This window comes from Camelus dromedarius, chromosome 34 (assembly GCF_036321535.1).
Source record: "Camelus dromedarius isolate mCamDro1 chromosome 34, mCamDro1.pat, whole genome shotgun sequence".
In the NCBI taxonomy this organism is placed as follows: domain Eukaryota; kingdom Metazoa; phylum Chordata; class Mammalia; order Artiodactyla; family Camelidae; genus Camelus; species Camelus dromedarius.
This window is the reverse complement of record NC_087469.1, coordinates 1787121-1800751: the sequence shown is the minus strand read 5'-3', so window position 1 is coordinate 1800751 and position 13631 is coordinate 1787121. Positions and strand designations below refer to the sequence as shown.

The 13631-nt window shown below is 45.7% G+C and overlaps 1 protein-coding gene across 2 annotated transcripts in view; it reads left to right on the top strand.

Annotated features, from left to right (window-relative positions):
* Nucleotides 1-360: 360 nt before the first annotated feature.
* Nucleotides 361-13631, top strand: part of EXPH5 (exophilin 5) — a 72207-nt gene continuing 58936 nt past the window's right edge. For both annotated transcript variants that reach the window (XM_031443763.2, XM_010988969.3), the window contains exon 1: nt 361-770. In XM_031443763.2, the coding sequence (XP_031299623.2) occupies nt 652-770 (119 nt within the window). In that variant the 5' untranslated portion in view covers nt 361-651. The remainder of the gene's footprint in view (nt 771-13631) is intronic.

Genomic DNA, 13631 nt, shown 5'->3' with positions numbered 1-13631 from the left:
GGACAGTGAGTTGGGGGCACCTGAGGGATGGGAGACTCAGCAAAGAATTCATTTCCAAGGTTACAGTAAATTCAGCCTTGGGGCGGATCTGCCCACAGCCAGCTGTATCATGACTTCAGCTCTTCCAGGTCTTCTAAGCATAATTCTATTTCCTATAGGCTCTTTATTGAAAAGAAGGATTCGTCGTGAAACTCTCCTTTTCACTCCTTCTACTAGTCAGACTCAAGTTTTGAGAGCAAACAGCAACAGCCAAAACAAATACGCTGGAACCAACACTTAAGCCTTGGCCTCACTTAGGGCCAGAATGACGTAGGGTTGTTGGTTTAACAAGTCCGATAGGGGGTGGGGGAGGGGAGGGAGGGGGCGTGGAAGGGCCCGCCCCTTGGAATGGGATTGGTTCCCTTTTTCCCTTCAGCCATTCATTTTGCTTCTTGGTTGGATAGGTTGAGAGAAGTATGTCATTAAGGTGTTGTCAAAATCAGCCCGGTAGATGTGGGCCGTTCCCTAGGTTTGTGGTTTTAGATTTTCAAAGGGGCGGACTTATCATTGGTTAATGGATCAAGTTCCCGAAACTGGGCTTCTACAGCTTGAAAAATGTCACTGTAACAGGAGGCGCCAAGGGGCTTAAGTGTAATTCACACAGTAGAGAAAATGACGAAAATCCCTCAGGGGTTTGATTTCAGTTTCTTAAATGATGAAGAAGCCAGGAAGATCCTTCAGGTGCTGGAAAGAAATGAGGAGCTCCAGAGGGCAGAGAAGGACAGGATCAGGTACAGAGCTGACGCCTTTCCCCCTGGGTCGGGTCCGCAGTGGCGGGCGTCCGCGGCGCCCCCGGAGCAGGGAGCGCGCGGAGGGAGGCGCAGAGCTTTCCCGCGGCACCTGCGCGGGGCTGGGGGACTCTTCAGTGAGTCTGGCTCTTAAGGACTTCGGGAGGCCTGGCTGGGGTTCCTTCCAGACACCGCGTTCCAGGCCGGCTTGCCCGCGAGCTCTGGTCGCGCTGGGTGGGGAGCGCCCCTGCCACTGCCGCGGGGGCGCGTTCCTCGTGAAGTTTCTCTCCAGTGGGTCCTGCGGCAGCTGCCCCGGCCCCGGCCGGGACACGAGGGCGGCGATCGGCCGCAGTGGGTCCAGGCTGGGTGGCGGCGCGCTCAGGTGGCTCCCCAGACGTCGCGCGCTTGGGCCAGGCCGGCGGGTGAAATGGGGCAGGGAGCGCAGTCCTGGCCCGCGCGCACCCACGTGCTCAGAGGCCTCCGGCCGGTCCACCCTCACCCAGTGCACTCCCTCTCTGCCCCAGAGACACCTCTCCACCCCACGCCTGCTGTCAGCGAGGCCCGGGAGAGCTGGCACCTCACTGGCGGTTTAGTGTTTCCCACCGCAAGGGCTGGAGCTCGACGAACTTGCCAAATTGTGTGGAGTGAACCTGGCTGGGACTGGAACGCGTCGGGTGGTTAGAATGTCTGGGTCCCTTTGCGTGTGGTGCTGTGGGTAAGAAGTGGCGGCGGAATTTCGCCTTTGACCTTACTCTGTAGTATTATAGGTGAGGGATCATTACCAGAGAATGAAATCAAGATAATTGCCTGAGATGTCAATTAACCAGTTTTTCTTCTGGGGAAGTTTGGGATCAGTCCTGGAATGAATTAAAGACTTTCTCACCAGTCCTGGAATAAACCCCACTCAAGGCCTTCTCCAGTGGACTGTGGAAGAAATTTCAAGGCGTCACTCTCAGACCAAAAAGTATAGCGTTGATTGGAATTTAGAAAGCCATTTGGTTTGTGGGCAGCTTCTAGGTTTCCACTTCCTTCCAGGCATCCCACTATCCACCTGCACCCCTCGCCTGCCCACCCGCACCCCCCCCACCGCACCTGTCTACCCAGATATGTCTCTTCTGGGGAGAAATGAATACCTGAAGTTTGAAGATGTGTATTTCACACAATCATACTCTGCCTTTACTAAAATAGGCTCCATCATTTCCTCAAATGGTGCAAAACTGCCTCAGGAGCACAGTCCACGCCCACACACACCCAGGTGTGTACCCACACGTGTGCACGTGCAGTGTACACAGGCACACCCAGCCTTGGGAAGGAGAGCTTTAGAGCTGCATGCAGTTTGTCTTAACACATCCTCCAGAAGGACTAAGAGGCTGTGGTTGCTCGCAATGTGTGTTCTTGGGAGTGTTTCTTGTCTCCGGAGAGGATGGAGCTTCTTAAGTGGATCCAGTATATTTCAGGGGAAATTGAGGGCAGAATTAGTCATTAGTAGGAGGGAGGGAGGCTTCCACTTGGGATGCTGGCAACATCCTATGAACTTCTCATGAACTGTAGTTCTTAGAAATAGTAATATCATTTATTTTAATTTTCTTTCCAGGGAATTTTGACTTTTTATATTTGACTTGATGCTTGCCTTATTGTGTAACCCCCCTGGGCTAGGCCTCAGAAGGAAGGCTAAAACACATTTTCTGATTTCGTGGCCCTCATATCCTAACTGGAGCATCAACAGAAGAAGCCATCACGCTAAGACAAAATCAACACTGTTAACTATTAAACAAACTATGAAAAATAATTACCCCATCAATTTAAGAAAATGTCGCCATTAAAATATAAAAATGATTTAAGGAAAGCAGACCCTTGAGCTAAATTACTTCTAGTACTTTATTTTCCCCTGGTTGATTGCTGGGTCCCACTGTCAGATACCTGTCACTAGAGAGCAGTCTCCATGTGACTGTTCTGCTCACCGGCAGGTACTGGCATGAGGAAAAGGCCTGAGATGACATGTCAGCTTGGCTCTTCTGCTCATTTTTGGTCATCATATTTTCCTAATCAAAAATCAGGACAAATGACTTACAATCTGAGAGTATTACTTGGGAGAAAGTGCAGCAGGCTTGTCTGAAAGCCTCTCGGAGGCCTTTATGCTATACTGAGAAGCAGTCTCCAGATCTCTCGCTGGGACAATAAGGGAGGGGGCTAGATGCAGAGGGTTTGAAGGTTTGCTGCTTGGGGCCTGTCTATGATGGCCTGGATCTGTCTGCAAGACAACTCAGAAGACATAGCCTGCAGTTAGAAATACAGTATCAGGCAAGACCAGAGGTGTTCGGAGATGGGTATCAACGACACAAAACTAGTTGAGCTCATCATGCAAGGACCTCTAGGAACGCTCCTGAACACACTGAGCTCTCCCCTGATCCTCCCTCATGGTACCGGACCTCTCTGGCTCCAGCTTACTGGGAAAGTATTTGCATTAAATATTATACTGTTTCCAACATATAAAGAGTGTATTCAAATGTTTAAGAAAAACACCAAGATTCAAATGGATAAATAGGCAGGAGATAGAAATAAATCATTCACTCTAGAAGATACCCAAACAGGAAACAAAACATATTGGAAAATAGAAGAGTAATAAAATAGAAAAGAAAATAGAAGTAACCTCAAGCTCCCATGGTTAAGCTTTAAAAATAACAGAAAAACTGTGGGTGAGGGTTGGAGTGAAATGGACAGATTCTGCATGGTGGCGCTGTAAGTTGAAAATCATCCTTTTGGTGAACAATATGGCAACACCTATAAAGATATGACTTTCCCTTGACCCAGTCGTCCAGTTCTTGGCTATTTCTCACTAGTGGGAGATTGAGGTGGAGAAGATGGCCACACCAACACCTAAAAGTGCTGCCTTTTTATGTAATAATAGTAATTACTGTGATAATAATATAGCTAACATCTATTGGTCCCTTACTGTATCCTAGGCACTGTATTAAACATGTTATATGTATATTCAATTATAATTAATCCTCCCAATAACCTCATTAGGTATACACAATAATTTCCATTTCACAGAGAAAGAAACAATGTAAAAATGTTGAGTGTCTTGTCCAAGTTAAGCAGCAAAGCTAGAATTCAAATCCAGACCCATCTCAAAATTACTTCACCCACCATTGAACAGTCCTTGCAACGGTCCCTTGGATAAGTATTGTTAATGACTTTGCACAGAAGAGAAACTGAAATCTAGCAAGGTTAAGGAGCTTGCCCAAAGTCACATAGCTCATAAGTGGCAGAGCTAGAATTTGAACCCACATCCATCTGGCTCTAAAACCTATATTCTTTCCACTATACCATATTTTTCCCTGAGGAAACAATTTAATAGAGGAAAAACAAGACATATACTCCTGGGTATTGCGGTATTGCCTTGAATAGCAAAATAGTGGGAAATCAAATCTGAGTAAGAATGGAGTCATTACAAAGGACCATTATGAAGACATCATTATGTCCCATCCAGTAGGATATTTTAGTTCTGTATTTCTGACTACCTTGGTTGTTTTGTAGACACCTCAAGCTTATCACGGATGCAATGGGGGAAAACTGTATGAGGCATTATTCTGTGAAAAAGCAGCACACAAAATAGTACCTAGGTTATTATTTCAGTTTCTTCAGGGCATCTGGGCATGCGCACAGCAACTAGAAGTGAAAAAGCAAAAATCTATGCTTCTCCTTTCCATGAACCGCTAAGGCCTTCCGCAGCTCCTGGCCCATGGTGAGCATCCAGTGAATGTTTGCTGAAAGGCATGAGCTTGCCCTGACAGCTGGGGGCTGGGCTCTGCTGCCCACAAGCTGGACATCACCAGGAGAGGAAGTCAGACCTGGGGGTAGGGACGCATGGTAGCCTGGGCAGGAATGCTGGGCACATGCCACCTCCTGAGGCTCTAGGAAGGCAGATGAGGGGACGGGTGTAGGGTTTCATGGCTTAGAGGAGAGGGACACCACAGATGCAAGGTGCCCGCCTGTATGGGCCCCCTGTAAGTACTAGATGGAGGAATTAATGGTCTGCACTGGCTGGAGTCAGAGGCTTCCGCAGCCCCTAGTTTCTGTCCCCACTTCTCAATCTCTTTTTTTTTCCACCTTCTTCTCAGTCCCCAATACCCTCCTCCCAGCCAAACAGGATTTCTCCCTCCTTTGAACCCTGTAACTCACTATAATCTCTATGTTACATTTACCCTCTTTTGTCCCGTGAGTCTGGGATCTGAGCTGCAGAAGTACTTGGAAAGTCAGTTAATTATGACTAAATTCCCCATCTGTCAGTTACGGAAAGGAATTTTCCTGGAAGTATTTACTTGGGTGTGACTTCTCAGGCCTCGCACAGTCGGTAGCTCTAGCTGCGGTGAAGAAGAATGGCTAAGAGTTTGAATCACAACTTATTGGTGGGTGAAAAATTCGCCCATACTTCTCTGACACCTTGGAGGAAATACGTATGTGGGCGCGCATGTGTGTATGTGTGTTTGTATACATATATTCACAAATACTATAAATAAATAGATAGTATAAAATCTGAAAAGCATCTTCCTTTCTACAAGTCTTTGAAAAACACAGCTACCTACCTGTCACCCCCACCACCCCATCTCATAAATGTAACCGAAATAGAAGGTGCGAAGAAATTATGTCAACTAGTCGGCCACAGAAGTGACACCAATACATCCAAAAATGCTTATTTTCCTGTTGCAGAAAATTCATAAAGTGTATGATGTCACAGCACCCGGTGTAATCAAGCTGAAAAATGGCATGCCTGGATTTTGACTATCTTTGCTCAGTGACAAGATTGCAGCCCCGGAAAGTTTTCCAGAGCTTAGCTGTTTTGATTTACACTAGTGTCCTTGAGCTGCGGCTTGGTGCTGAGGGGCACTGTGTACATCAGGGTGGCAAAGTGGGGGTGGAAGCTGCAGCACCCTGTGGAGATTAAAAGCCAGATGCGCAAATCTCCTGCCTCTCCGAGGCTTTCTGTCTGCCCTCTCCTCTCCTAGTTGGTAAATCTGCCTCTGGCTAGGATAGCCTCTCCAGAAACATCAGGCGCCTGTTAATTGGGCATTTGCTATGGGCCAGACACTGTGCTGGCCCTGAGAATACAGCATAGAAATTCTGTCCCAAATGGCTTCAGTTTATGAAAGTTTTTGGTTGGTGTCTACACCCTATAAGATGAAGAATTCAAGTAAGTGTAGCTTGCCCTCAGGGAGCCCTGTGTGGCTGGGGAAGGGACCCTGAGAACTGCCTGGAGGTCACCTGCACTTTTGATAACATCCAGTTGAGTTAATTCCCTTAAACCAAGGGGAGTGCTTTCTCTCAGACACACTCTCCTGTCTAGTTACTGTTTTGATTGGTCTCCAGGGGCAGGGCACGTGTAATTACTGTAATGTTGCAGTTCCACATCCCAAGGCTGGGGAGCAGTGTTCTTAGGCTTTGTGACATTATTACTCTTTTAGCTTTTAAAGTCTTTCATGTCTGTTCGTTTTATCCTCATCCTAATCTGATAAAGCAGGTATTTTTTAAAAATCTTTTTCAAAGGCGAATAGCAACAGTAATAATAGCTTACATTCGTTGAGCATCTGCCCTGTGCCAAACTCTTCATGTGCATTACCTCATTTAATTATTTCCCACAACAACTTAATGAATTAAGAGAGACTTTTAATCTGCATCCTACAGAAGAAATTTAGAGGGATAGGTAACCTGACTGAGTGGATACTGCTAGGGGACTGGTGAACTCCGTCATCACTTAATCACTGCGCAGCTCTGTCTCCTACAATGAAGTTAAAGTGCCTACCCGCCCATTGCCCACCCAGCCTGTAACAGAGCGAGCACTGACATCTGTTTACCTTAAAGCTCTTGCTATTCACTGACCACGAAAATAAAGCACATGCACTTCTAGGGAGTCATATGCCCAACTAAAAGTTAGGGATGTTATTATTAAGGAAAAGGATCTAATGGATATTGGGAGACCACTATAGGAAAAATTGCAGGTAACTGTTTTTGTTTTTAAAGAGGCATATATGAGGGGGAGGGTACAGCTCAGCGGTAGAGCGCATGCTTAGCATGCACAAGGCCCCGGGTTCAATCCCCAGTAGCTCCATTAAATAAATAAATAAGCCTAATTACCTCCCCCTGAAAAAATTTTTTTTTAATTTTTAAAAAAATAAAATTAAAATTAAAAAATAAAGAGGCGTGTATGCATTTTGTAAGGCTATACTCCAAACTGTTAAGATGGTTGTCTCCTGGATGTGGTATTTAAAGGCACTGTAACCATTTCAGTATTATTTTCTTAAAATTGCCATAGACTATTTTTAAAATAATGACTATTTCTTTTGATCATAAACACAAGCAAAATGACTATTTGTTTCCCTTCATAGATATGACTTCTCAAATACTTGTTTTAAAAAATATCTGAATGTTTTCCTGCTCTTTTCTTCATAACATTTTCTAACGTTAATGTATTCATGGGGAAGTTGGTTTCAGAACATCAGTCTCAAGTTCCTTGTGGTCAAGGATTGTGTTAGGGATGGAAAGCCTCACACATCTAGTAGGTACTCAGTTCCTAATTAAGTGGACCTTAACTTACTTCCGTGAGGGTGTACAAAGCAAGGAAGGACAGATCTAGGGAAACCACGTGACGGACAAGGTCAGGTTAAGGTTAGTCAGAAGATACTTTCCTTCCTGTTAGTACACTTGGGTTTGAAAACTGAGAACCAGCTGGCTAACCTGAGAACCTGACGTGATTCAGGTCTGCTTTTCTGCAGTCAATAACTGCACAGGTCATAAAATTGAGAGCCCAGGGCTCACTTCACTCCCCTTCTCAGGAATGTTTCCTTGTTTGCTTTGCCCCTGGTCCTGTTTACAGGTTGTACTCAAAATACCAACTTGGCATATCACAGGAGCCAGCTTCCCCCTTCCTCTGTGTGTTAGGCTTTCCAATGATGAGAGAGGAATTTAGAGGCTGCTGTGACCACCAGACTCCCCACTTCCCAAAGAAACGTTGTGGGGTTTTATGTTTATATCAAGTTTGCCTTAGTTTCGGCTTTAAAACAGTGCATGTCGTGGCAGTTGAAGGAGGGAGGGGACTGGCGGGGTGAGGAGAGAGTAACTTGGCAACCACTGCTCTGTTCTCCAGATCTGTTCTCCAGGTCAAAAGATCTGCCTCCAGGTGTCAGGAAGGGCCACGCTCCCTCTGAAGGCACTTGGGAAGAACAGGTTCCAGGCCTCTCCCAACTTCTGGTGGTTCCTGGGCACATGGTAGTGTGACTTCAGTCTTCACGAGGCATCCTTCCTGTGTGCATTTCTGCCACTGGTCTACAAATTTTGCCCTTTTCATAAGGACACTAATCATACTGAATCAGAACCCATCCTCATGTCCTCACTTTAACTTGTTTACCTCTGTAAAGTCCCCAACTCCAAATAAGGTCATACTCGGAGGCACTGGGGATTAGGACTCCAACATATCTTTCTTGGAGGACACAATTTAACACATAACAGTAAAGCTGATCGACATTTTTAAATAATTGACTGTAAACCGCTATAACAGGAGTCTCTATATTTACTACTCTTCTACATTTCATGATTACAAATGATCTGTTTATACCTTTGCCCATTTGTATTTCAGACTTTATGTTCAGAATGCTTCTTGTCACAAATAACAGATCTAATCATGGCTTTAACAAATTGGGAATACATTTTTCTGACATGACAAGACATTTGGTGAAGCACAAGGGATTTTTAGGGCAATGAAAGTATTCTGTAGGATACTATAGTGGTGGCTACATGTCATGATGCATTTGTCAAAACCCATAGAATGTACAACATTAAGAGTGAGCCCTAAAGTAAATTATGGGCTTTGGTTGATAATAATGTGCCCATGTTGGTTCATCGATTGTACCAAATATGCCGCATTGATGAGGGATGTGGAGGGTAGGTGAGTATGTATGTGTGGGTAGGGAGGGCTGTGTGTGAACTCTCTATTTTCTGCTCAGTTCTGCCGTGAACCTGAAACTCCTCTAAAAAAGTAAAGTCTATTGAAAGAAAAAAGAAAAAAAATGAAAAGGCAAGCTTCAGACTGGAAGAAAATATTCACAAATCATTTGCTTAACAAAAGATTTTGTAAAGAACTACAACTCAAAAAAAAAAATGACACTTGGATGTAGGCAGTTGCTGGCTGGGTTAGTGGTTTAGGGTGTCAGGATGCAGCAATGAAAGATGGCTGCAGCTGCTCCAAACATCACATCCATGTTCAAGGCAGGAAGAGAGGCGAGAGGGTGGAGCCAACTGCATCTATCCCTTTTATTATAGAAATAAAAGCTTAACAACTGCTGTCCTCGCCTATTTCCTCTTATGTCTCACTGACAGACCCAGGTCATAAGGCCACCCTTTGCTGCAAGGGTATTGAGAAATCAGATAATAGAATTCAAATGTTGGGCTTAAATTATTCATGATCCATCCCCTGGGACTGCACACTTTGATGCCCACAACAAAACCAGAAAAGAGGGCAACTAGGGAGAATGGATTCTAGATGGCAAACAGACTTTCTGACACAGAGTCTCGGTGTGGTGTTCTCTTATTGCTTTGTATGTTTCTCTGTACACCAAGGAAATTGACTTTTGTCCTATTTATTACAAATATATTCCTCAGTTTTCAGTTTGCACTTAACTTCTATTCACCTGAGAATAGAGTTTGTTTTTCTTTTTCATTTTAATATAATGAAATGTACCGAGTTTTCTTTTTGTTTTTAAGATGAGAAAGTACTCCCATTTAGAAATTAGGTTAACATTTACCTCTAGTCTTTAAAATCTTTTTTAAAATTTAACTTTTCATTAGATCCGATGTATATTTTGCCTATAAGGTAGGATAATTATGTAAGTTGATTTTTTTTTCCCCCAAGTAGCTAGAAATTGTCCTGGAACCACTTATTTTCATCTGCTGCCGGGGTCCTTGATTATTCCTTTTAGAGAAAGGGCTGTGGAACAGCCAGACTATACCACCAACAACAAGGAGCTGATGAGGCAGACCCTCCAGCATCAGCTTTCATGAAACTTAAGAAGGAAATTGCAGGGAAAAGGCTTTTGTACAGAGAAGAGTGGTTGTCTGTTATACATATGTTAGTGCACATAGATTGTGGATCGTGTTTCAGTTTCCTTCCTCTTCCCATCTTCGATGCCAGGTAGCAAATCCAGCTGAGGGTAGACCGTTCATCTTGAGATCTCCCCGTCAAGTAACCTGATTGTCTTTTAGATTTGGTTCTTCGCCTGGTCAAATCAATACCCTGCTAGGGTGGTATACATTTTTAACTTCTAGCAAAACCAATTTGCTTTAAAAATTTCTTAGTCACAAGGATAAGCGATGAACAGAATTACTAGACAAACCAGCAAACAAAATTAAAACCACGCATGTTGTGGACTTAATGTTTACCGCTCCCAGGGGAACAGGTAAGACGCTTCAAGGGGATCATTGCTTATCACTCAGGGTCCCACCAGGAAAACATAAATTACTAGGTATTTAAAACAGAGCGTAGTGCAGTGAATTGGTTATATGGGTGATAAAAAGAGGGAGAGAAACCGATCAGGGGACAGCGAGGCAACTGGAGATGGGAGATCGGTGGATAGGCAGCTACAGGAAGCCTGGAGGCAGGGGAGTGCTGGTAACTGACTCTCCTGGAGAAAAAGCCTTGATTTGCAGCATTGGCCAATCTTAAGTGAGCAACAGTTTAACAAGCAGCTCACAACGTTCCTGAATATTTACATATTCTGCTCTTGTAAACCAGTGCAAGCCAGCTCGAACACACCACTGGTTAGAGAGAAAAGGGGAGCAGATGGTGTTATCCAAGCCCTACTGGCTAGGATCCCCCAAGAGGAACTGGGACCGTGGCCTGCCTTTATTGGGATTTAGAGACCTGGGAGAGATAGTCACTGCCAGAAGCTCTGTATGAGGCAGAGGGAGGAGGAGAAGCACCCTGACTTCTCCCTTCTCACGCTCCAGTGTCCTGCCAGCGCCCGGCTGAAGCCAGCTGGAAGCAGCGAACTGGCTTACGGGTAGGCGTCAGCTCCCAGTAGCATGGAGCACAACAGGGAAAGGACAGTTTCTTGTCCTCTTGTCCTCTTCTGTCATCCTTTAGAGACTGCTTTTTCTCACTGCCCAGTCTTCTGTTGCTGAGGCTTTGCTTCCCTGCCAGAAAATTCTCATGAGTTTTCTTTCCATTTATCCTGTACTATTTACTGTTCATGCCCACTCTGCTCTGTTGTTACCCCAAAAGGGGAAGGGAAAAGACCCCAGTTCTTATCTTACCCGAAAGATAAGAATACAGTCGAGAGACACAGTGCATTGTGCAGCGGAAGATTTTGAAGGATTTATTTAGGAAAGGATTTATTAGGAAAGGAAAAGTACACCTTCAAGAACGGGAGGAAAAGCAGTGGCCTTTGTTTGTCCCTCCTTTAATCCCCTTGCTTAAAGGTGGTCTTTTCATTGATTGACAGTTCTTGACCCTGGAATGCTTAGTCGTGTTTGCCCCCTTTGCGCATGTCCTTACCCATGGCGTACCCAGAAAAGCCCACGGTGGGGGCTAAACCCCAATGTTAATTATAACACGATGAGCATCAGCCCACGTCTGGTTAGTTTCTCGCTACTGCGCAGTTGCGTCTGTAGGGTTCTAACTGATTCCTTGCTGGCACGCGTTTAGAGGAAGTAAAGCCCCTTTATGCTGGAAGCGGGCATAACACCATCTTCCAGACCATGCTCCCTCCCCTCCACCCATCTGCCCGGTGCCCCCACTTATCTAACTACCTAACACTTTTACAGTTTCTGTCTCTTGCTTCTGCACCTTTTGGGAGTTGTCCTATTCTGCTCTTGCTTTTCTATGCTGCGGCTTCTCCCCTTCTTTCTGGATGGCTTTCCTGTGCCATGGTCTGTCTCCATCACGCCTGGGTGGGTCAGGGTCTTTGGGTGGAGACGAAGAGTCTCACTCAGGGCACCTTAAATAGAGAGGGCTTTGCAGAAAGGTTACATGTAGGCTGGAATTTAAAGGCCTTCTTGGGGAACCAAGACCAGTCTAAGGACCAGCTACTCTGCTTGCCTGTCACAGTCCTCACTGTCCTTCTAGGATGCATTTGATTCCCTGGCCTCTTGCTGCTGCATTTTCCAACTGGCCGACTCCACATTCTCTGTCCAGATTCCAATGCTCACGGCCATTATGCCGGGTCACCTGATGCATCTCTAGCCAGTCTGTGAATGGGCTGCCCTAGGATCAGGCATCCAATCTGTAGCACCTCCCGAGGGAAACTTACTGGTGGATTTTCTAAGCAGGGGCTGTGGACCACCCAGATCAGCTCAAGGTGACATACTGTTGGCATGGCAATCACTGAGAGTCACCTTAACAGGAGGAGACGGTACTTTTATCCGTACTCACCCTGCTTCTCCTCTCTGTATGTCTACCTGTGCCCTAAGATACATTTGATGTGACTGCCTGGCTTCCGTGATGACAAGTCTTGGGCTGCAGTTTCTGCCAAGACCGAGATTCTCAACCCTGGCTGAAATGACAGCCACCTGGAGAACTCTCAGAACGCCCCATGTCGTGCCCCACCCTGACGTTCCAGCTGAATGGGTCTCTGATCAGGCTGGGCATGGGTGTTTTTTAAGACTCCCAGATGACTCTAATATGCAGTAAGGGATCCTGTCCTGGCTTCCTGGGCATTGGGTCGTGACTTCACCTGTCACATCTTTTCTACATGACACTCCTTTACCTGAGTTGAGGGACCTTTGATTTCTCAGGAAATCCTGTGGTTTGGGAAGGGAGAGCCTGAAGTCCTAGTAAAGGACAGTTGAGAAGGCTATGCCTGGCACAAATGTAACATGTCTTGTTTCTAGTACTTTCCCACTTGGAAGTCGCTTGGCAGGATCAAAAGGACCTTCTGCCCTTGGAGCTGTTTAGTCGGACAAGTGGAAGAATTGCTTTTCACGTTTTGTTGTTTTTGTTTTGTTTTACTGCCCACTAAGTGTGGTTCCACATAAGCAGAGATGCTATAAATATCCAGGAGGTGATTCGATCCTGGCTTTGAACTCGCTTCCTTGAACCAAACCCTGGTTATTCACATTGGCTGTTGAGTGCTCATATTTGATGTGAGAAACTAGGGCATGGCTAAAGATGGACAACGTGGAAACCTGAAGAGTTTCTGAAAGGGTAATGCAGCCTGGATTCGCTACAAACTGGTCAAAAGAAAGAGAAGGAGTTAGCACTGTGTCTTCGCTGATTGTTATTATTCGGGAATATGTGACTGGTGACTTTTGAAATGTCTGCCGTACTTTAAAGCTTACCATGTTCACTGGATCTTCTCGAATATCCTTTAATGTAGAAAGAGCAGATATTATGATCCTTACTTTCCCAGATGAGGTATCATTATCCTTATGTCTCTCTTTTCTCAAAATGCCTCAAGACCATAGTAACGCCAGGATCGAGTGTGAGACTAACGCAGGACTCTTTCCCAGGTGGCACTTGTACAGCGTGTCCTGTGGCTCTGCAGGTGAACCGATCCAGAGACAAGATGATGGAGGCGTGTGGCAATGTGCGGATTGGAAGGGACGCTAATTCCTTAGCTTAAGGGAGTTGAATAGCAGTTGAGAGGATGTGGGAATGGCGATCACAGATTGCTATGATGCATGGGGGTCAGCTTGAGACCCCCTGTGATCTCCATCAGCTCAGCCCCCACAGCCACACCAAATCGGTTCACAGGCCAGGAGAGACCCAAAGGCTGCCCATGGGACCCAGCTTCGTGACAAGACCCCCTGTTCCTGCTGCTGACCACTTGCTGTTCTTCAGCCCCTCACTGAGCCTCGCAGAGGTGCTGCTGGGAT